The sequence below is a fragment of the Enoplosus armatus genome, chromosome 10 (genome assembly GCF_043641665.1).
Source record: "Enoplosus armatus isolate fEnoArm2 chromosome 10, fEnoArm2.hap1, whole genome shotgun sequence".
In the NCBI taxonomy this organism is placed as follows: domain Eukaryota; kingdom Metazoa; phylum Chordata; class Actinopteri; order Centrarchiformes; family Enoplosidae; genus Enoplosus; species Enoplosus armatus.
This window is the reverse complement of record NC_092189.1, coordinates 23,670,307-23,694,883: the sequence shown is the minus strand read 5'-3', so window position 1 is coordinate 23,694,883 and position 24,577 is coordinate 23,670,307. Positions and strand designations below refer to the sequence as shown.

The 24,577-nt window shown below is 42.8% G+C and overlaps 1 protein-coding gene across 1 annotated transcript; it reads right to left on the bottom strand.

Annotated features, from left to right (window-relative positions):
• Positions 1 to 8,282: 8,282 nt before the first annotated feature.
• Positions 8,283 to 24,478, bottom strand: pcdh12 (protocadherin 12). Its single transcript, XM_070912952.1, has 5 exons — positions 21,608 to 24,478; positions 18,384 to 18,475; positions 15,807 to 15,958; positions 10,517 to 10,681; positions 8,283 to 10,242 (listed from the first exon to the last, which is right to left on the bottom strand). The coding sequence occupies exons 1-5, from the start codon at positions 24,476 to 24,478 to the stop codon at positions 9,983 to 9,985; spliced, it is 3,540 nt and encodes a 1,179-aa protein (XP_070769053.1). The 3' UTR covers positions 8,283 to 9,982.
• Between the last annotated feature and the right edge of the window lie 99 nt (positions 24,479 to 24,577).

The window sequence follows — 24,577 nt, the reverse complement described above, 5'->3', positions numbered from 1 at the left end:
TTTCCTTTAGGAAAGGGTTTTCAAAATAAGTGCACGCTATTAAACTTTGGGAGTTTGGGGGTTTCTTCATGTTTCATCAGTTACTACGGAGCGTCTCTTTGTCTCCCTCTGGTTACACTTCTGTATTAATGGGGTTTCTAACAACATGCATACAGGTTTACACACACACACACACACACACACACACTCATAAAGCTATATGAGGTGTGGGATTAAAACTCAGTGTGTTTGTATGTGTGTGTGTTCACACCTGAAATGAAAAACTCTATGGGAAAATGTACAGAACGCACAACACAACGCACAAGCAGCAGACTAAATCTTTAGTTGCCCCAGACCCTGACCTTTGCCTCTGACCTCTGGTTAGTGTCAGGCATGGACCAGGTCCTGGAGGCTGACACAGCTGGAACAGCTTGGACAGAAGACACCTTTGCTGCTGTTGTTTGAGGAAGTTTAAAGCTGAACGCTGAGAGTCTGTATGTTCACTCTTCAGACTACTCCTTCCTTCTCTTTGTGGTTTCATGTGTTCATCACTGCAGACGATCGTCCAGAAGTAAAACACAACATAGGGAGTCACAGGAAACCTTGGAACCACAGCATCTGTGTGGACAGAAAGTGATGGTGGATATGTCTGACTGAGTTAATGCCATTAAATGCCAATTCAGTCTGATAATCAGGCTTGGTAAAGTAGTAGATGCCCAAAAAAATCCAACATCAAACATTAAATACGGTTAAAAAAAAAAAACATTTTGGAGGAAAACATTCAGCACAGGAGGATGAAGAGACACAAAGAAAGGAAGAGGACTGAGCAGAGGATCAGAGAGAGAGAAGTGAACCTGGAAGATAAACCTCCATCAGCAGCAGCAGCTTAGACTCTAATAAATGTTTGGTGTGGAGTAAATTGCCTGCTAGCCGCTGGTGTTTGACCACAGTCTGCTCTGTCACTGAGCTTTACAGCCTCTGAACTCACATCTGAAAAAACCCATCTGGGCCTCTCACACACACTCCACGCTTCTCCACTGCCGGGGAATGGAGAGCAAATAAACATTTATCTGCTCTGTGGACGCAGGAATATAGAAAAAACATGTTAATTCTACGAGTTAGACATCATGTTCTGGCCAGGATTTCTTCATCCTGCTGCTCTCCTCGTCCTCTCGTTCCTTCAGGGTTTTACTTGACTTTTATTACATTCAATTCACATGTTCTATTTATTTCTGTGACTCAGATGTAAAGAGCCGTTTTGAAGCTGATTTATCTGCAGCTTCAGTTCTTTGTGTCCGACATCCAAAAAGGCCACAACAGACGCCTGAAGCCGACACAAAGCCGGCTTTCTGTGTTGAGCGAAAGGAGCATTTCAAACAGAAGTAAGTCGGATTGGTTCCTCCTCTGAGGCTGAATGGGTGTTATCAGTGAAATCACCTGGTGGAGGATTTGGCAGCAGTAAAAACCTGCAGATGTTTGGCCATATGGCACATAAAGGCCCAGGAAGGTGTAAAGGAACAATTCAGTTTAAGTGGACCGCACGAGACTAAAGAAATGGGGGGAAGGAAAACACAGCAACACTTGCAGGAAGACCAAATGTTTTTAGCAGTAAAAGCCACATTTCTAGCTTGAGGTGTGTTCAGTGTAAAAACTTTAAATATTTTTGAGGTAGAACTGTTTCCTCTTGTTTCCAAAGTTAAGTTGAGCACGCTGGACACAATATTAACATGTGAGCCTTGAAGCTAGCAATCTAACCAACTAAAAACAAAGGCCAATCAAAGCATAAGGCTACCATATTTTCCTTTTCTTATTGTCAGCAAATACCACAAATAAACCAACTATGTGTAATACTTTTTAAACCTAAATATCCTAGAGATTGGAGTCTCCGTACAAAGTCGTGCTGTGCTGTGTTTTCAAACCCAAAGAGCTTTATTTTAAATTCTAGTAGATACTCCAACATTTCTAAAGATACCACATATGTCAGGCGACATATTGGGGAAATGTGTGTAAAATGGTGAACAATTAAATGGAAAAAACACGGAGTCTCTTAAGTATTCCTCTTAGTGTAAACAGCTTCCATGAAGGGCTGGATGGTACAACAGGTACAGAGTACATGATACTGCCTTATGGGGGAAATCAGGGTTCAGGAGGTTCAGACGTAAAGCTCACCCAGATACATCTGACACATCTGAATGTTTGTTAAGGAGCTGGATGGATGGAAGGAAACGTGAAGGCAGCATCGCTCCCTCCAGCTGAAGTTGATGTTATGAGCTGAACTTTCCGCAGCTGTTCTGGCGGTTTTGGACAAACACAGGAGCTAACAGCAGATCTGTGGAGCGTAGCAGCCGCTAGCATCGACGCCGTTCCAGGCAGCGAGCCGTTTACATCTGTCGCTGCAGTTGGACTTTCTCCTCAGCGCTGTGTGTGTGTTTGGCTGTTTGTTTGTTTGTTTGTCTGTTCTGTCTCTCAGCCACCTGTCACACGCAGTGATTTTACCTGGCGGTGAACGTTGCCGCTGGCCGAGCCGACACGAGTCTCTGCCTCGTCCTTTTTCTCGCAGAGGAAGGTCACCTACTTTTTTTGTTGATATCAAACTAGTGAGTTTCCAGTTTCCCAAACTAAAATATTTGAAAGTTTGAAGGAGACACTCAATGTTCCCAAAGACAGATAAACACATTCGAAACTAAGCAGTTCCTTGTTTGGGTATCGACTTTGAGAGATCAAAAACTGTCAAACACTGAAAGCTGGCTGGCATTGGATGCCTGCTGCGATTCGTACTCTTTACTTCTTTATGAGAAAGTTCAGAATTTCACCATCACAATTTGTTTTAGATTGTATTTTATTTAAAAGGGGGGTTTTTGTAGAAATCATGATAACATTCTTCAAAGTAAGGCATTGTAAAAAAGTATTGCTTTGGTATCTGTGCCAAACGTTGGGCATCGTATTTGCACTAGTAAATGGAAATTTTACAATAATATCCAGCCCAAGGTCCCTGTATCAAACCATACTGTTGGATTGTGTTGTGGTCATTCCTTACAAATATTTCACCTTCTTTCTTTAGAAATCAGGTTTTCTTTATTTGTGGGATGTAATGTTTGTGGTCATCTTCTTACACAGCCAGCCACATGAAAAACAGCAAGAGAAAGAAGGAGGTGAGTGTGGACGAGACTGACGCAACTTATAAATCAACATTATAGCATCAAACTGAGCCGCTAACAGCTAGTTAGCGACACCAACGCCAAGACAGTCTGTCCCATAGGTGGATATGTTTTACCACTGTCAAGTTTCACATTACAATTACATGAAATGATGTATTGTGATATATTAGTGCATTATGGAGAGTGACGAGCGTCCGTTTAGAAGAAAACTCCTTCAAGTTTAAATGTGAAAGGAAGCTTCACATGTGTAGCACCTGAATCCAACACTTGAATTTTACAAATTCAAATGCAGACATCTGAACCTGGAGGCCACTGTCACCATGTACTCTTTGATCTGATACAATATTATTATCACTTCATATTTGGCAAAACTGGTCAGCGATGAGCAACTTGGGCTGGCGTTAAAATGTTTTCTGTCATCACAGCCAAAAACAACATTTGTTTTTCCTTTTACTGGTGCTCCTACACACGCGCCAACCATCGCCTCACCAAACATTCAAGGCCACTAGTTTGTCCCATACACATGTTGTTGCCATGGAAACTGCTGTAAACAGTCCTGTCTCGCCTGCAGTCCTCAGCAGGGAGCTGACAGTAACATCTGAGAAGATCTTGTTATTAAAAATGTCATTTATTTGAACAGTATTTGGTGCAGAGCTGCAGCTGCTGCCTCTAGTTGGTGTTTTAATAATGGCGGCTGTGTTGATTGGCCAGTTTTTGCTGTCATTGTGGTGTTAAAATGTTCCCACGACAGAGGACACACTGTTTCTGACAGAATATTTCCACTCTGTTGTTTATGTTCTGATGTTTTTGGATGCATCATTTTGTTGTGTGATCGATTACTGACCAGAACTTAACTATCTGTGAAGACGGCTTGTTACCTGTGAAGTCAGGTTGTGTAAAGAGAAGCTGTGGATAAAATACTTGAGCTGACTCATCTCGATATGAGTCTCAGGTTTTGGAGCTGCAGTTAGTTCATCTGCAGGCTGCTGCTGCCCTCCAGTGTTTCCAGCAGCTGCAGCACCACTCGGATCTACACACTGAGACACAACTCTCTGATGGACTCACAGAGGCAGCAAAGGTCCCCGGCCGGAATCAAACCGGGGATGTACTGCTGTTGTATGGTATGCGTCTTAACCACTGGGCCACCAGGCCGAGCGACGTAGGTCTGTGCGGGCCTCTTCACCTGCTAGTTTGGTTCATGTACGTACAACAGTGCAAAGTAAGAAAAGGTCAGGGTGAAGCGGACTATAGATCGGAGGGTCTGGGTGTGGTGATTGATAAATAAATGCACTCTCAGTCAATCACAGACAGCTCATGGGGTTTATGTCCACTTGGAGTTTTAAAGGACGTGTGTGGTGAGTCAAAACAGCAAAACTCAAAGTATACGGCAAGCCTGGAGGGCAAAACCCCACCAGTGGTTTAATGCTGTGGAAGTTATACATGTACAGTATATATTTGTATATGTGTTGGACAGGAAGTGTAGGCTCTCTCCCTCCGGCGGTGCAGCTCGTCTGTAACAGCAGTTCATGTTTGAGTTTGTTTTGGGGAGTTGGAGTAAAAAGCGTTTTATTTGTAAAGTACGATATTATAACATAAATGTTACCGTCTTATGTGTTGTGCCAGAGTTAGCTTAAAGCTAAATTTAGTCTGCAGTCCCTTGGCATGTCGCAATTAAAACATCCACACAGTGATGGAACAACACTAAACAAACAAGACAAGACACATAATACAAAGTTACACAGAGTAGTACATCACACACACACACACACACACACCATTCGAGCATTTGTTGAAGAAATGAACATGTTAATTGCTGTTATCAGGCCTGAACAGATAACAAAGAAAGAAGTCTTGCCATTAAAGTCATTAAACGCCGTCACCAGTTTTAAATTCAACAGAATTTTGCCTTTTTATACCCGAGAAATATTTCAAAATGAGCAGGATAGTAACTCTGGACTGAGTCAGACTGGATGAAAGAGAGAATTAGTGAGAGAGAAAAGATAAACAACACAACTGACTTCATAAAAAGTAAGAAGTTTGTTAACTTTTCTTTTATGTTGCTGGACTTTCAGTCAGAATTAAGCAACAACAGCAATGAGATAACTTAACGTATTTAACGTAACATTTTAGAGCAATCTGCACCGACAGCATGTCTGACAACCCAACAGACAGCCGTCCAAACACCACAGACCCCCTACTTTATATATATATATATATATATATATATATATATGGACTATGAGCTGCAAGCTTCACTAGACAAAAAAAAAACCCAGATGGAAATCTGAGTGTTAACAGACTGACTCTGTTGAGCTGCTACTAAAAGTAGATCAGGAAGCTAAGCAACTTGTTCAGCTACTAAAATGACAATCTGCAGGTTGCAAACCAGAATCATAAAGTCGTGGAGCTGCAGGACTGGATGATACTAGACTGATACAGACAGTCATCATGTTAAAGATGTAAAAACAACCTCAGTCTCAATTCAGTATCAGTGAAAGTAAATGTAGGATAAAGACCCCGCACTTCTTAAACCAATCCTCCTCGATTCCTTATATAACTAACTATATATAACTTATATAACACCAGCAGAGATTCGAAATCCCAGATCAGAAAACAAACCAGTGTAATCAGTGTAAATGAATCACAAACAAAAGACCTTTTCTTGTTCCCTGTTTTCTTTTTTAATACAAACAACAGTTTATTTCCTCAGCCTTAAATCATATTCCAGCTCTTTCATCATCTGAGATGACTGGAACAAAATTAAACACCTGTTGTTCGAACACTGTTTCTGCGCGCCTGCTTTTATTTATTGTTTCTTTACATATTTCCATCGAGGCCCGGCTGTGTTTTATTCTGCAGCAGGTGAATCTACTTTTCCTCCTCCACATCAGCTCCTCCTGGGATTCACTCTCCGGCCCAAACATCCTCACACTTCTGCCAGAAATGAGTTTACACTCTGCTTGTGTTATTAGGGTTTACAAATAAAATACTAGTGCTGTTTTAATCGAGTTTTTATTGGATTTTTGGTTTCTCTCACATTCAGTAACTCACAGGTGGCACATTTAATAGCAAACTGTGCATTAGCAGCTTCTAGATCTATTTCCTGCCTCAGGGCTGCTGCTCCCACTTCTTCCTGTTTACTCTCCATCTGTGGGGGAAGAAAAGTGTTTGTTTTGCTCTTTTTGTTCCTCAGTAAATCTAACCTGGACCAGTTTGTCTTATAAATTAATATTTCCTCTACAGACTGAGATCGTTATAAATGCTCGAAGCTCATTGGAGAGAAACTTCCTAAAGAAAGAAGTGAACTCCTGCAGAGTCTCAGCACTAAGTTTACTAAAGAAATAATCACAAAGAGCTAGATCAAGCTATCTCAAGAACACACTGGAAAGCCACAATAGAAAAGACTATCAAGGGAATGCAAACATTTAACAACAAGATAAAGTACAAGAAAAGCGAAGGACGACTGAATACAAATGAACGAGTCTAAGGATTCTATACAAACTAGAAATAACAAGAAATCAAAGACATTATCATTTAGAAAAAGCCACTGTCTACTAAAAATTAAATAAAGGCGACTACTGAAGACAGATACAAAAACAATGGAATCAGTTCTTAAGAACAAGTACATAGCTTAATATTAAACAATATATCGGGCTAAAAAAGAATCCAAATATCTGGCTGCCCTTTTGACAGGTGCCTGAGGGCGCTCTCTGCTCATTAAGCACAATTTGATTCACCTGGACTTGACGGCCTAATAACCATTTAAGCTGGCTGGGGTCCATATCCAAGAAGGTAAAATCACCCTCTCTGTGTAACAGTACACAACACACTTTCCCGCTGTGTAAATATTGGTAGGCTTTTTTCATAGCCACCCCATCAACTCAACAAAATAATAGAATATGTCCCTGTTAAGTTACTTCTGAATATCTAACCAGCTAGCAATAGTTGACGAAGAGTTTAGGGGAGGTGGGATGACAAATGGGGCTGATTATGGCAAATACAACAGCAACAAGAAGACTTTCAAACAGTTAAACTTAGTAATGGCAAACTCCTGGAGGATAGACAGGGATGGCAGGTGCTTGTTAGCATGTAAAGTGACACGTGTTTGTAATTTGTACTAAGGTATACATGTATACCTTTGAATGTTTGTAGTTTTTAACAATGTGAATAGCTTTGTGATGAATTTGCTTGGTTGTTTTATCTCAGGCTAGTGTTTGCACGTATGTTCTTATTTAATATGCTTTGTTGTGATGACAACTTACTCCTATGGCGGGCAATAAAAGTAACTTTCACCTCTTAAAACTACAGAATTAAATCAGAGAGGTGATTGTAGTGTTTTGGCTCTGTTCCTGGCTGTCTAATGATTTCTACAAACCACGTCACAAGAGAGTCCCAAAGCGTCATCCACCCACCTTAGTGACAAACATTAAGCCTTCTAACTGCTCTCAGTGGTTCTTATTATTCCTCTGCATGAGGATGAGCACTGTGATGCTGCAGTCTGACTGATAATTCCCACCAACCTGTTGAAAACATCTCGTTCTTAAATCAAACCCAGTCGTGACGCAAAGACCACACATTGAGAAGGCAGCTTCATTTCTGTTGCTGTTTGTTACCTGAAGCTGCCACTAGGTCGTGCTGTTGTTAATGTTTTGGATGAAGGTTTATTTAACACTAAAGTGTAATGTGTCTTTCTAACATCAGATGGCGCTCTGCACAAAGTAAACATCTGAGCATCTACACACATTTTGTCACTTTAGTGAACATTGTATAGCCTCACTGTTTATTATTTGGAGGTTCACTCAAACCTTAGCCATCCATCATTCTAACCTTCACCAAAAAATAATCTTCATCCCAAAATAAGCAGTGAACTTTGTGAGGACCAAATGTTAGATCCCACAGAAAGAAGGCGAGTCCCCATAATGTCAGCAGATGTTTGTAGACACACACACACCAAACCTCCTTCACACAGCAGAGGAAGATTAACACACGTACTTGATGTAATTTGAGTTTTTTTCCCGTGAAGTTCTGAATGCTGTTTAATAAAATTTGATGTTTTTCCAATGAGGTTCTGAATGCTGTTTGAGTTTACATTTCTACACTTCAAATGACATGAAAGCATGACAACCTTTTAACAGTTAGGTTTAAACATGATACACACTTTATTGAAAAAGTTACAAAACTAACTTTCAATGGAAAATATTTCATAAAAGTTTTTCTTGATACAAAAAGTTTTACAAAAGACTATGTACAAAGTGCTGTTCATCTGGTTTACAGTTAAAGAAGCTACAAATAAGACTCTGGATAGAAGTTAAACTAATAACTTAAGAGCCACCTATAATTCATAATCATCTTAAAGTAGTGTACTATCAGGAGGTGGATTTCAGAGTTGGTGAACAGGGAAGGTCCAGACTGAGCTGCTCTACTGTCAATAAACACGTTTTCTTCCCTGCATTCAGCTTGTTTCTGTTTAGTCTTGAGGAAAAACAAAAAGACAAAGCGACGTTTCCTTCTGGTCGCCGGCTTGCTTTCTGTCTGACAGAAAACTACATAAACTATAGCCAAGTTTGTTACGACCTGACAGACTGCTTCATGAGACTGAGGGTTTAGTCTCACTGCTTTCAGGTGAGAAATAACCTAATAATAAGAACATTTTCAACTTTCAGATTCACCATCAATGTTAATTTCTACTGTGATTGAAGTTCCTGCCTTCACTTCCTGTTTCCCTTCACATCATTGTCTGTTTTTCCTCCACCATGAATAGTATTGTAATAGTAAATATGCAGCCTTCCTTCCAGTTTCTCTTTTAGTCTACAGACCCCTCTGTCTCTTTACTCCTTCCACCACACTTGAATCCTTTCATTTACAGTTAATTAAACCTGACTTTACGTGTCTGACGCTTCCTGATTTATTGATGGTAAAAATGCAACGAGTCCTGTAGCACCATTTTAACAGGATGTGTCATTTTCAACACAATTGGTCTGACGACGGTGATGTCATCAGTCAGTCTGTCCATCAGTCTAATCATTGATCCAAAGCTGATTAAAATGAAATGCACACATTTGACAACAACTCAGTTTGTTGTCTCACACTTTTGTACTTTAGGGTGCAATGAACACTGCTGCCTGTAGGGGGTGCCAGAGAACAAGAAGTGAGTCTTAGAGGCTGTGACAAACCAAAAAGTCCAAGTAAAGTCGTGAACAGACATATTCATCGTCAGAGGTGACGACTGATGCAAAGATGCACCTCGTTCACACATACGGATGCAAACGTAGCAGGCTGTCTCTTGTATTTAGCGTTGTTAAGATCGTAGTTTATTTCCTGAGTGATCGTTTTTCTCGTTAAAGTCACCCCGGAGAGAACTGGGTACCCCGTTTCCTGCTATGATAACACTTTTCTCCATTTTGTTCAAATCTTTTTTATGAAGTTGAAACTTCCTGAAACCCTTCCGTGTGGTGGCCAGAATGTTTATTAACGGGCATCACGTCTCCAGTCTTAGAGCCTGTATGTGTAAACGGGGTTGAACTACAAAAGCACCAGAGCAGTCAAAGTCATGTCAATAAAACATGTTCAACCTTCAGTCCTCTTATTGACACAGAAGTGTTGAAAGTGACACATCCTTTATATTTAAGATCTGATTCTACAAAAAACTACTTATCATGGCATTATTTACAATTCCAGTCATTTCCATCATATCAGTAAGTAAGTATTTTATCACGTAATGCCTCTGAAATCCCAAGACAAACCTCAAACACAGAAACTTGAGAAACCTTTTCTGTAACTTCCTGATCTGAGCCGCATCAGTCAGCTCTCAGTCTTTTCCAGTGTTCAATGAAATGACTTTACACTTATTGATAAAGTGCTGAGGGTGGAGCTAGGCCCGACCTCTTCTCAGCGCTCCCAGAGTTCCTTGGTGCGTTGCCTGCGGCAGCCGTGGCGGCGCCGTCCAGGCCCAGCGAGCGCCGGTACGCCGCAGAGAGTCGGTACAGGACGTCGGGCCGCGGGCCGGGGTGGGCGTCGGCCTTCTGCGTCATCAGCATCTCAAACAACGTGCTGACCTCAGACAGGAGGGTCCCGCCCAGTGGGCCGTCCTTCTCTGGAGTTTTACCTGAGAGGGGGAAGAGGAGAGGGAGGTGTCACTCTCTAAGAGCATTTTACGCTGAAATGCCCAAAATCCACAGGTTAAAGCTCCTCAGTTGTGAATATTTGTTGGTTTTCTTAGTCTTAATAAATAATAAACTTATATCTTTGTATTTTGGACTGTTGGCAGGACAACAGAATCCTTCGGTCCTCAGTTTTGTGTGCATGTAGTTATGAAATGAGATCAACAGTCATGTTCCTTGACTGAAATGACAGCAAAGCAAGAGTTCTTCGTGTTTTACCGAAGGTGGAGAAGGACGAGGAGTCCAGGCCGTCCCGGGGAAGGAGATCACTTTCAGGGGACGGAGGCCCATTGGGGACAAAAACGTTGTCATGGTAATCGGCCGTGAGCGGGAGAGAGAGTCTGGCCATCCAGGCTGGATCGTTGACCTGCGAGAAGACGTCATCTGCAGAGAGAGAAGGAGGGAGAGCCACAGAAGATGTTTGAACTGCACGTTTTCACCAGATCCTCGCCGTGAACGTGAATCACTGAAACGACGTGTTGGTTAATTAACGTCTGAAGAAATTGTCATTCTCAAATGTGTGGATTTGCTGCTTTTCTCTGATTTATATCTTTGTGAATATTTTTTTTTTTACTGGTCAAACAAAACGAGCAATCTTGGAGACCAACTTGTGATGGGAATGTTTGTGGCCAGGTATCTCAACAACTACTGACCAGATTTTCATGAAATTAACGGATCGTGTTCATGCTCCTCAGAGGTTTTTGATTTGACCTTTGACCTAGCATCACCCTCAGAACAAACTTTACATTCTGAGCCAAATCATGGCGTGTCCTGAACATTGTTGCCTATAGGGGATGCCAGCAGGAGTTTAGGTGGTTGTTGATATACTTGCTGTTATTTCATGTTGATTAATTAGCATATCCTGGTTGTGTGGGTCTGAAAGATACATGTCAGCAGATGAGAGGTGGGCCAGTACATCAGGATGGTGAGTAAAGTCAGCAGCAGAACAAAATACGACAACAATGTAAGAAAACTATGAAGAGAAACTAGTAGAGCTTGTCCCTCTGCCGCTGGTACTTCCGTACTCTCAAAGTAACTTTAGAGTAACTTAGTGTTTGCATGTTTAGTTATGTTTACGTTGTGCAAAATTGGAAGTTCTCAAGGAAGATACTGAGGAGGCCAGGGAGGATTCGGCTCTGATCTGCCCCCCCAATGGATCTGCTTTGCAACCATCCAGGTAGACACAAAGTACGCAGGCAAGTAAACAAAGCAGCAGCTTGCCTTTGCTTATGCTTGGGCAAAAAGCAAGTATACGACGAGGCTGGGTCTTAAAGTCTTTACAACAACATAGACCCTCACGGCCCAAAATCAGGTTTTGTGATTGCATTTAGCTTCTCTCTAACTGCTGGCCGAGAACGAGGCAGGAAGAGGAGAAGGAAACGACACAGTGGTTTTATCTGGCTGCTGTCGACAGGCTTTTCCTGCCATCCATGGTGTCCCGCGCGCTCCGAACGCACGGCTAAACATCACGTCCACACAGCCATAAAAAAAAAACCCTCTTGGCCTGCTCGCTGCCTCCAGTCTGACATTCCAGTCACTGTCAGAGGCGAAAACACCGGGTGTGTCTGAGTGAAAACACACAAACTGAGTCTGAGTCACAAACAAACAGATCCAAGATAATTATACGTCTCATTTCATTTATTCATTTACTGTAAAACACACTGTCTACTAGACAAAATATGAAAAGAAAACTGAAATCCCTTGTGTTTAACACCCTAATTTTCTCTGATCTTGTCCTCATCACTTCCTGTTTATGACCTGTTCTTCCTGGTTGTGTCTAGAGCTATTTAAATTTCATCTGATCTAATTTAATCTAAAAACGATGAAAGAGCTTCTCAGCATGTAGCTGGAATCAGTTCATGCATGGGGAGGAATACATAAGGAAGGTGAGATGAGAGGAAACAGTCACCTGTCACTCATGGAAATAGATTTAAGAGAGAATTATATCATCAATATAAAAGTGATGTGTTCAGTTTCTAGTATGTAACGAGCTCTGTCTGTACACATGGAGACTTATTTCTTTTTATGTTTAGGCGGTTTGAAACTTCTTTATGTGTTCTTTTAAAAACCTGAAGCTGCTTCTACTCTCTGACTGCAGATCTCTTCACAGGTCAGTTTGGAACCGATTCGAAACAGACCGATCTACCTTATTCACTTAAAGTCCGAATTAGAGCCCAACCCATACTGGATTTATATATTTACTACAATACTAACGACTTATCAAACACATGCTCCTCTACAGATTCAGTAAATGCTCTAAAACTCTTTAGATGATGTCATTGATCTGAAACATGGCTGTATTTAGAAAGACCACATTTATTGAATGTAAAATGTGAATGTAACCAGTGACTGCAGCCATCAGGTTAATGTAGTGGAGTAAAAGTTCCCTCTCAGCTCAGACTGATCAGCCTGCTGAAGAGCTGCGGTCCCTTTCATCTAACCACAACCAGATGCAGAGAATTAACTTACTAACACACACACACACACACATATATATATATATATATATATATACAGTCACAGTGTGGCACAGACCGCCCCTGGAGTTAACCCCCCTCCCGTTCTTTCCTCCTTTTGTTTTGGCAGTATTTCACCACAGACCCTCCAAACACAAAATTCTCTTTCAATTACTCAACGCATCGAGTCTCAGCAGATCCTTCAGAGATAAAAAGTCTGCTGCTTAAAACCAACGTTCACGTTTGTCCCCGTGTTTAACCTGTAAATTAAACCATTTTATCTGGAGATCAGATGTGAAGACTTCACTCAGGCTGGTATAAATCTTCTGCATAAATTCACAGTACAGAACAACAAACCTGATGTAAGTAATATGAGGATGAGACGTCGGTATCAGCCAATATAAGGTTTAAAAAAAGCAATATATATACAGTGCTGCTTTTACCTAACTTATCCTGAGATTCAAGACTGAAAGCTTGTTTTGATTTGTACAAAAACACATCAGGTTCAGCTTTGTACGGCACAAAAAGAGAAATCCAGGACTTTAAAGGATAAGACGTGCATTATTCTATGTTTGTTAGTGTATATGTGTTCGTAGATATATTTATTGTTAATAAATACAGAATACCACCAGATTTGTCCTTTAATCTTACCATGTTTTCTCTTCAGCCACGCACAAAACACAACTGCCTGAATGTTGTTTGGTAAAACCCTCAAACCACAATGGTGGATTGTAATATTAGTGAGTCTCACTCTGACTCCAAACTCTAATAAAAACACATGAATAGCAAGAGAATATGTCTTACACATTAATGTGGTAAAATATGACACGACACCATCATACACTTATATTTAACAATAGCACACAACCACAGCTAAAGAAGAAAACACACAAACAAATGCTCACACACACAGTCACACACTCTGCTCTCAACACCCGTTACATCATCTTCAGAGCTGAACAGAGTTTGTGTTTTTATGATTCATCACGACAGTCCTGAAGAAGAAGAAGAAGAAGAAGAAGAAGAAGAAGAAGAGGAAGAAGAAGAAGCAATTACAGGCCAGAAGAAGAGTTAGAGAGAGAGAGAGGAATGTGTTGCTGCGACGGCTTCATCAAAGCTTCAACAACACACACACACACACACACTGAGGTGTCACAGTACTCTGGTGTGAGTTACACTGATAATACAGCCTGCAGGGTGGAGGTGAGTCAAGCATCACACACACAACACAACTCACTCCCACTCACTCTTTGTTTCTCTCTCTCCTGTCATCAAGTAAAGCTCGCTCTACCATCATCAGGCGGTAAGCCCCTCTTCTCGCCTCAGGGCTATGACCACCACAATACCAGGAAGAAACACACACACACACACACACACACATCTACTGTACACACCGGGTACTGGCCTTCCCAGCTAAACAATAAGCCGTAAGTGTGTTTCATGTTTGGCAGATAAAACTTCTCAGTTAGACTTTGGAAAGATGGTGGTCATGGTTTAATAATTAAAATGACAACATCCACTGAAATGGACCAGTGCCAAAACTATCTCATCCAAATTTGGCCTGCATAGCTAACATGCTAATAACACCACATGCTAAAGACAGCATACGAAATAGCTTTACTAAGATCACAACACTTTCATAACAATGTCATACCAATAATATTAACATGCTAATATTACTAACGCGCTAATAACCCAACATGCTAACAACATGAGTATGCTAATAACACTATAATAGCACAAGCATGCTGATATGCTACCTGCTAACAACACCAACATGCTAGTAACACTATCTGCTAATAACAAGATGCTTATAAAACCAATAACAATTACATGAAACTATCATGCTAACACTAACATGCTAGTAACGCTATCATGCTAACAACCATAACATGCTAATAACACTAATATGCTAACCATAACATGCTAATAACACTAAAGTGACATATTAACAACGCTATCATGAACATAATCATGCTAATGAGATTAACAAGCCAATACCACTGACATGCTAGTAATGCTAGCACAATAATAACACTGACAAGCCAAAACTTTCTGTTGGACTGATAATATTCAGTCTTGCTGTTGGTGTTTTTTTGAAGTAAACTGATGAAACTTTGAGTTTTGGGGAATTCTCGTGCATTAAAACGTCACATTTAAAGACAAAGAAGCAAACATGTTTATCAGCTGTTTGAATCTTAGAAACATACTACGAGTTGTAGTAAGATATGGGTGGAGCATGTGGGTGGATGTGGATGTATAACCTGCCACTGTGTTATTTCCTCCTTTCTTCCTGTTTTCTCCATTTGTCAGTGTGTGTCCATTGTAAGTGACCAGTCTGTATGTTCTGCAGGGGTCGAAGTTCAGCTGCTTTTGTCCTGATGAATCAGAGAGTTTTACCAGGAGGTCGCAGCTAAACTCAGCGACACCAGTTGAGTTTACAGAGTCAACAATAGAAAGACAGTACAAAGTCAAACAATGCAGAGACGCACAATAACTGTGTAAGGAAAACTACAATGATACGACAGATATTGTGCATAGTTTTCCATTTTTCAGAAGAGGATTAAACTGTTTTTGGACATTTGTGAAAACAGCATCTAAGCTTCAGGCCTCTGGATGGGCATTTTCAATGACATCAGTAGAGCTGAGACATGGAGGATGTCAGTATACCCTACGATTATTGATACTAAGTGCTTTTCCCCCCTTTTTCGACCATACAGTGCTATCGATTGAATCTGTCTCTCCCTTTATAACATTCAGCATTTGGGACAACTCATTGTGCTAGTTTGTGTTTCACAAGGAAAGTGGAAAGTTACTTTTCATGTATGTTATTTTGACGTCATCGGCGACTCCTGCACACTAAATCAAATGGTAAATGATCTCAACCTTCACGGTTACAGCCAAGTCTCATTCACTCACACATTCACACACCGATGGCAAACAAGCTCCCATTCAAGGCGCTGGTCTCCATCAGGAGCAACTTAGGGTTCAGCGTCTTGCTCAGCGACACTTCGAGAGTGTTATCGTGTGTTCTTGTGTTAGTGTGTGGGTACCTGGGCTGTTGAGCAGGTTGTTAAGCCCCTCCTCCAGCTGAGGGTCTATGGGTGAGTCTCTTCCTGGTTCCCAGTCCACGTCCCCAGCCTCGCTCTCACCGTGTCCACTATCTTTTGTGCTCTGCCAATCAGAGCAGTCCTGGCCTCCATATCTGCACACACACACACACACACACAACTGTCAGAAAACATAAAAAACAACACCTCTCTCCAACAAAACATGCCCCCAAAACACAGAGAGGATCAACAGTCTTAGTCACGTGTCATCAAGTGTTTCGTTTTCTTAATCCATAAATAAAGAAAACTGTGATATGACACGCGATCTTTGATTCATAAAAAGAAAGGAAAAAGAAAAAGCGGTACAAAAATAAAGGATTAAGAAATGTACTACTTGGTTTGAGACAACTAATGCAAAAAAAATTTATTTTTGCGTTCAGAAGTTTTTTGGAAGCAAAACTTAAAAAAAGAGAGAAAGGAAGACTTTCTGGTTTCAATCAAAACATGAAACAGAAACTTTTTTTAAAAATATATATTATCCAAATTTCCACAATCCGGCTTGTCGCAGATTTTTAATTTTTTTCTCAGAGGAACAAAGAACATAAATCCTGATAAAAAGCGGGCAGAACTTAAGATCAGAGGTTTGGTGTGGTGAGATAAGATGGTGAGGAAATTCCTGACAAATGACAAAACCAGTGATAATCACAAACACACACACACACCTATAAACCTGTACAGCGGCAGTATCATCGTGTGTAGCTGCAGGCGGCCTCAGACAGGAAGTGCCAGTCAGATAAAGACGAGTTAGTCACTCCGAATTAAACATCATTTTATATTAAAGATTACACTGAAGATTAAAATCTTCTCTGATTGTGAGGTGAGATAATTCCATGTGTTTCAGTTCAAGCTACTTTATTATTTTTTCAGGGATGTGTTAAAGAAAAACTTGTGTTGTGTGTGTGTGTGTGTGTATTTGCCTTGAAACTGTGCCCTGTGTGTATCAAGGTGATGTCAGATCTAATCTCATCGCCACGGCGACGCTGAGGTAGCTGCTTCCTGTCAGAGACTCTGAATCACTCAGATAGAGCTGCTATAACCTGCCTTTTCACACACACACACACACACACACTGACACGCTTTGGGGGGGTTATGAGACACTCTTCCTGTGACATTGAGTGTTGGACTTTGTGTCCTGTTTGTCTGTTGCTGTTATTTCAGTCCCAGCAGGTCAGTTGGTCAGAAACACTGAGGAAGACGTTTATCAAGAGACGGTCACTGTCTTTTACCCTGAAAATGAAAGATGCTGGAACATTTTACAAAAGTGGACCGAGGGCTCTGTCGGACCATATCACAACTACGTGTTTCTGAGTCTCTCTTTTTCCACGCAGCTATCTGAAGGCAGCAGACGTATGATAAATAATGTAATAGAGACTGGACCATCTTGAAAATGATTGGATGCATCTCAAGAGGCTCGTTTTGTAAACAATCAAATCTGTTTCAATCTGCAGCTTCCACTTTGAAACATGGCGCACCGCAGCACAGTGCCATTAAGCACAGCTGGGTTTATCACCAGGCTGCGACAAAACAACCACACACACTCCTGCATCGAGCTGTCTGGTGGGTTGATAACCTACAATTTATATAGAGATGTTTGATTTTATAAAAAAGAAACTGAACTGTCCTGGTTCAGGAAAAAAAACCCATCTGTGAGTTCTTAAAAAAAGGGGGCCTTCCCCTTTCATGTCCGACCGTCCTGCTATCAGACGCAGCCTGGTTTGATCAGAGAGCGCAGCAGCGATCACAGTCTGAAACCTGCAGCCAGCTGGCTCTGAAACAAACCTCCGGTGATGAAGAGCGCGATGGAATAGAAGAGGAAAGAATCAAGTTGGAGCTTGTACAAGGTCAGCAGGAAGAGACCGTGGTTGTGTTTAGCGACCTGTGTTAAAGCACTGCCCCATTATTACCACCTTTACGTGAACTTTCACCAACACAGACACAATATTCCACACATGCAGGCTGAGGATGTGATCAACACAGTTAACACTTTGCACTCGAGCCACAAGTATCGCAGTTTTAAATGTAATCTGTAAGAAAAGTGAGTCATCGTCTGACATGTTCGCTGTTGCATCATGCCTACTAGAAAACAACATCATGAAGTGTGTTGGTGGTGAAAAGAGAAAAACCACAAACAGCCACAAACTGAACCCAGCTTTTCTGTAGTTATTGTCTTCATTTTGCAAACCTCAGACTGAGAACCACACGAGACAGACAGTGGGAGGTCCTCCTCACCACATTACATAAACTTACAGTGAAATGAAAAACGACTTTTAACAGTACAGTCAATGACACATACTAGCTTTCCTGCCCTGCTATTGACTTTACACCTAAACATCCAAAGTAAATGTTCTCACAAACTCTGGTTTATTTATATCAGATGAAAACTATACATTAACAGTAAAGTTTGTTTTTATTATCCACTGAAGGAGCTTTTGAGTTCGGCTTTGCTGTGTCTGTACTTCAGAGGAGGAGGATGGAGGGTGGGGGGGGGGACATTGACAGACGAGGAGGAGTCGGACTGACCTGCCGTTGCGATGAGAATATTTGTTCCCCCTGAAGTTGGGCCTCGGCTGCAGCTGACCCTGCCGGAGGAGAGAGAGGAGCTGGGAGATCTGCTGCAGGGAGGGAGAGGAGGGATGAAGGTGAAAGAGAGAGGGGGGGATAATGGTTAGAATAAGGACTTCACACACTATCTGAAACCATGAACCACCTTCCCAGTGAGCACTCTTGACACCTGTAGATGTTACATATGAGATTCATATTGTGCTTTGATGCCCCCCCCCCCCCCCCCCGGCCCTACGCTCCTGCCTAGGAGCTCCACAGGACAAATCATCTCCTGCCTCTTTGTTGTTTCTGACTGTATTAATCTGTGAGTGTGTATTTGTGTTGGTTTAGCTGGTTGACGCTCAGGTAGAGAGTGAATAAACATTTTCTTTCTTTTACTTTTTTAGTGTTACAGTGTGAGAACCGAGCGGCTGCGTCCGTCTCACTGCTCAGAGCTTTCTGCTGACAGCTCTGTTATATAGCGGATACACACTGCACACCAGGGAGGAAACACACACACACACACACACACACTGGGGAAGGTAAGCGTGGGTGTGTGTGTACTCGCAGGCTAATATATGACTTTGTTGTAGCCATGACATTTGTGTGTTTTTGCACGTGCATGCTGCTGCAGCGACAGGAAATGGCTTCTACGTAAAAGCCTATTCTTCTCTGGCCAGTTTCCTTCTAGGATGGGCTCCGAAATATGGACGAGTGGAGGAGGTTTGTGTGTGTGTGTGTGTGTGTGTGTGTGTGTGTGTGCGTGTTGAGGTGGAGGTGAACAGTAAATCCCCCTCCTAACCAGCGTTCAGCAGGCCTCTTCCTCCACGACCTCGAGGGAGAAATGTCTGAAGCCCGAGTGCCAACTGGGCCGACTGGGAGGGTAGAGGAGAGGGGGATGCTGGGTAAAAAGAAAAAGGCCTCTTCCTCTCTGTAATGGGATTCACGTGAGGTTGTCGGACCTGGCCGAGCTCTTTGTTCTCTGTCTGCTGGGCGTTGGCAGCAACTTTTGCCCTCAGTGAGGCGGGTCTGTGTTTTAACCAGCGCAGCGTTTCTACAGTGCAGAACTGTTCAAACTGATGCCAAGACGATGTTCTGAGCTAAGTTGTATCTGAATGTTGGTGGTTTTGAAGATCTAAATGGGTTCTCTTACCTCCTGAAACAGAACCCAACAGTGGCTTTGGTCAAGCATTGTTCAAACCCGCAGAACTCCCCACCAGTCCCACAGAGAGAAAGCAGATATGTAACGCTGAATCTTGGTGAAATGTGTATAAAATGATGCAGAAACATCTAATCTTCTATATCCAGTTTCTTGTGGTGAAAAGTAAACCTCTGTTTAGGCCATTGAAGAGGGACTTTCATACTTTTCATTCTTCTTTGTTTTACCAGTCCAACATGACTTTAACACTTCTGGTCTGTCAATACGATTTGATTTTGTCCACATTACCTTAAACATGATGAATGAGTTGCATTTAATATTTTAACTTTCCTCATTTGATTAACTAAAATATTGCATCTATGTCCTCTGATTGTATTTACGCCATAAGAGGTTGACAGATTTGTGTATTAATGCTTAATTTTAAAGGATATTATTTATGTTATTCTATACTTTTCTTATTGTTAACAAATCCCATGAAAAGACCAAATGTGTAGCTTTACTTTTAAAACATGGCTGGTCACTGTAGGTTTTAGCAAGACTCAGACAAACTTGACGAGTCTAAAGATGCACCCAGAGCACATCAGCCAATCCATTACAGTTTAGTAACCAGCCCGTAGAAACTACTATGGATCCGGGTTGAATCCAGGTTAAATATGAAGGACAGCTCGCACGAGGCCAATATCAAAAACATCTGCCCTCAGATAAAACGCAGCCGGACACAAATGTAACCACAAATTGATTAAACAAGACTAAGTTTTGGTAAACTCTGTTGTGTTTGCAGTTCCACTCTAATGGTTAAATCTGTGTACATTCAGTATCTGTGGCTGACAGACCGTGCTCCGGCTTAGAGGTGCTGTTTTTAGCCTGATCTGTTTTTATTTCCCGCTGCAGAAGTTCAGTTGGTAAAAGTGATTTTTGGGTCATTTGTAAGTGACAGAGCAGCGTGTCAGAGTGGTGTTAGTTTACACTACAAACACATCACAGCTTACTTTAGCTGGCCTCACCCCCCCTCACCCTCCTCAGACCCCCTGTCCTACAGAGTAAGAGGAGTTAACCCCCCCCTCCTCCTCTCCTGGTTTCAATATGAATCTGATATGTGATATTCAGTAAAAAGGACTGTCAGAGCTTCTCGGGGGGGATTACTGTGTGTGACACATGAGCACCTGAATAAACTTGCTGCCTTTTGGCTTCACAGTCATCCGTCAGCTAGTTATACCCCCCCCCCCCCCACACACACACACACACACACACACACACACACACCTCCACCCAACTCCAGCCTTCAGGCTGTCTGAGTAAGTCATCATACAAGAGGCTAAAAAAGCAGAGAGGCTGCTGGGAAAATGTAAGGGAAGCTGGTCTGTGTGTGTGTGTGTGTGTGTGTTAGCAGGGTGGGGGTGGGGGGCTCTTACTCTCTACTCTCTAATGGACTTCACTTCAGATTAATCTGAAAGCCTGCAGGGGGAGACTTAATTACTCCAACACTAACTGTAAGCACATGTTGAAATGAATGTGATCACACATTTTAGATGGAAGTAAATGACATTTAAATGAGAGGCAGCAGCGGCGCATTACTCTTAATGTCTGAGATATAGTGGAGAATGTAAATAAGACATTTAAAAGTCATCATGCAGGTTCAGTTAAATCATTAATGCAATGCAAATGGATATATTTGTCATATCAACTTGCAGTGAAGTTACTTTTTGCCTTGAAAACAACTTCAGAAGCAAGCTTGTTGTCATGCTTCCCAGCATGCATTGTATTTGAGTTAACTCTCCAGAAACTCGTCTTTTTATGCATGTAATGAGTCATACAGTCTTGTCTCTCTGGCCAAACAATGTTAACCATGAAGACACTTTAATATCTACATGATGAAAAAAACTGAACCCTAAACCCATTTACTTCTGTGAGTAAATGTAACAGGAATGCAAATCTGAAAGTTCTTTAACTCAATAACATCCACATTAGATCTAAGAAACAAAGTTTTTACAAACTATGTAAGTTAACTTACTTCCTTGGAAATTAATAAGATACCGCGACTCACCTGCACTTCTGGGGAAGCAGAGGAAAGCTCAATGGAGTCTCCAAACGCAGCCATGGACAGTCGAACCAGGTTACGAAGCATCTGCTGATGTTCTGCATCGTGGCCCCCTCGTCCTTCCGAGTTCTTCGGCCTCCTAAGAGTCGCCTGAGATGCTGAACTCAGTGCTTCTGCCTCTTCCCCTTGAGCGTGAGTCTGGAGCATGAGTCTGGTGCTTGAATGTGAGACTGAAGAGGATGATGAAGGGTTCCTGGCTTTCCGAAGAGTCCGGTATGATGTGGCAGGCGTCAGAGGCAAACTACCATCAAGTTCAATGTTTCCAGGTTTCCGAAGCGTTCTGCTGTAGTGGGTCATAGGTTGAGTGGCATCCCCTTCTGGGTAGCCTTGGGAATGGAAGCTTGTGTTCATGACTGATGGTGTTAAAGTATACTGTCTCTCAGTTTGTTGATCCTCTGACAACACTGGAGACGGAGCCAGTGGTTGGGCTTCACTATCATCCTCAGGAGGCTCCTCCTTTCGCCCTCTTATGACCGGAATTAGCTGGATATCAGACTTCCTGATGTTCTTCTGTGGGCGCCGCGGGTGGCGGGTGTAGGTTGACTCGGCCTGTCTGCAGTTGTAAGCCCTGTTGTCCCGTTTCTCTGGGCGGCAGAATGTTGTCACCAAAGCAACAGCCAACAGAAGCAGCAGGCAGGTGGCACCCAAGCAGATTGCCATCATCATGGTGAAGCTGAGTTGTCCGCGGTTACCAGGTGATGAGTTCTTCAGATGGTCCTTGAGATTGATGAAAGTAACCTCCAGAGTTGCCTTGGTGGCCAGGCTGGGACTGCCCATGTCAGACACAGCAATGTTCACCTTAAAGGTTTTCCCAATTAGCTCAGTAGCATTCGTGGTATTAACAAACAGCTGGCCTGTAGTCTGATCCAACCAGAATAGTCCATAGGGGTTTCCGTCAGTGATGAAGTAGTTGAGCTGTCCATTCAGCCCCGAGTCTGGGTCTTCGGCCTTGATGGTGGATGCGAGGAATCCAACAAGTCCCTCTCTGACTGAGTGATTGATTGGCAAAGTAGTGGATCCCTCTTCCATGTCATTCCCCAGCTCAGTCACAATTTCCCCCTTGTCTGCATTGACAGGTACACTTAGAGAAGCCATACCCTTTCTGGGTTTTGGTTCCTTGATGACTGGGTAGTTGTCGTTCACATCCTGGATGTCGATTTGCACAGTGGTGGTGCTGGTGAGAGGTGGATAACCCTGGTCAACGGCCTGCACAATGAAAGAATAGGTGTGGGATTCCTCGTAGTCTAGAGGATGCTGGACGCTTATGACACCACTGGTCTGGTGGATAGAGAAAGACTCTGAGTTAGTTTCCACTTCATTGGAGTTGCCTATGAAGTAGGACACTCTTCCGCTGAGCTCCAGGTCAACATCGTGGGCTTCAACTTTGAGAGCATGGTAGCCTGCCATGTTGTTCTCTTTGAAGGAAGCCTTATAGATAGAGGTGGAGAACACGGGGGCATTGTCGTTCTCATCCAGAACATGGACAGGCAGGTGTTTAACACAGGACAGTGGGGGATCTCCATAATCCTGAGCGAGGAGCGTGATGTTATACTGCATTACCTTCTCTCGATCCAGACTGCCATTGGTAACAATCATGTAATTGTCACCATGGATACGTTTAAGGCGGAAAGGGCCAGATCCTTGCTGAATGTGTGCTCTCACTTTGCCATTTTCTCCTGAATCTGCATCAGAGACCATCACCAGAGCAAGGAAGGTGTCCTCTAGTGCTCCTTCCAGCACAGTTGCCACAGGTGAGTTGGGTGGTGTCCAGGTCATGTGTATCCTTGGTGCGTTATCATTTACATCTCTTAGCTTGACGTGCAGTTTGCAGTGCGTGGGGATCGCATTGGGCCCGCGATCACGGGCCTGTATGATTACTTCATAAGAGTTCTGGGCTTCGTAGTCCAGAGGTGCTTTGAGACTTACGGCTCCAGTTTGAGGATCCACATAGAAGATCCTCTTTACCTCTGGACGTGTGTGCTTACTGAGCGAATACTCCACTTCCCCGTTGGCACCCTGGTCTGGGTCAGTGGCTTTGAGGTTGATGATGGTTGTTCCACGGGCTGTGTCCTCAGGTAGCTCCACAGTGGGAGTGCTGTCCTCAAACGTGGGGCTGTTATCATTTGAGTCCTGAATATTAACACGGACTAATGTACTTCCAGACTTGGGGGGGTTCCCTTTATCCCATGCCATCAGGTTGAGGTCGAATGAGGCCTGAACTTCCCTGTCCAGTTCTTTGATCACCACCAGCTCTGCCTGTTTTGTTCCACCTGGAGCGACTGTCACATCCAGAGCAAAGTGTTGGTTGACGGACAGCGAGTACGTCTGGAGGCCATTAGGCCCTGCATCAGGATCCACTGCCCGGTCCAAAGGGATTCGCATCCTGAGGCTGGCTGTCTCTGAGATCTCCACTTCCTGCAGCGTGCTGGGGAAGGTGGGACTGTGGTCATTCTGGTCCATCACCTCCACGCGAACCCGCAGGCAGTTCACAGCACCACTTTTCCTGTAGAGGACGCTGAAGGCCAGCTCGCACAGGTCCGACCCCCGGCACAGCTCCTCCCTGTCCAGCCGGCCCTGGGTGGAGACGACACCTTCTCGAGTGCTGACGGAGAAGGGAAGGGCTTTCCCGTGCTCCACCACCTGGAAATCCTCCAGAGGACCACTTTCGTCCCTCTGCCGGAGGTCGTCCACCAGACGTCCGACCCGGGTTCCCGTCGGCTGCTCCTCCCAAACCCGGTACTGAATAGTTATTGATGACGGCTCAGAGGAGTGTGCGTCAGAGCAAAGACTCAGAACCAGAAGCAGAGCCAGCAGCATAATGATGTAAAGTAATCTCCTGTCTACTGACTAAACAGACATTTCTAAAAATCACTATAAAGAAAAAGTTTTTGTTTTTTTTTACTTTAAAATTCTAAA

Bases quoted from the DNA above. Each gene is read 5' to 3' on its own strand.
- pcdh12 (XM_070912952.1), bottom strand. From the start codon at position 24,478: ATGCTGCTGGCTCTGCTTCTGGTTCTGAGTCTTTGCTCTGACGCACAC. The intron at 10,682-15,806 runs GTACCCACACAC...CTCTCTCTGCAG, and splicing joins CAACCTGCTCAACAGCCCAG to ATGACGTCTTCTCGCAGGTC. The intron at 10,243-10,516 runs GTAAAACACGAA...TCCCCCTCTCAG, and splicing joins CTCGTCCTTCTCCACCTTCG to GTAAAACTCCAGAGAAGGAC.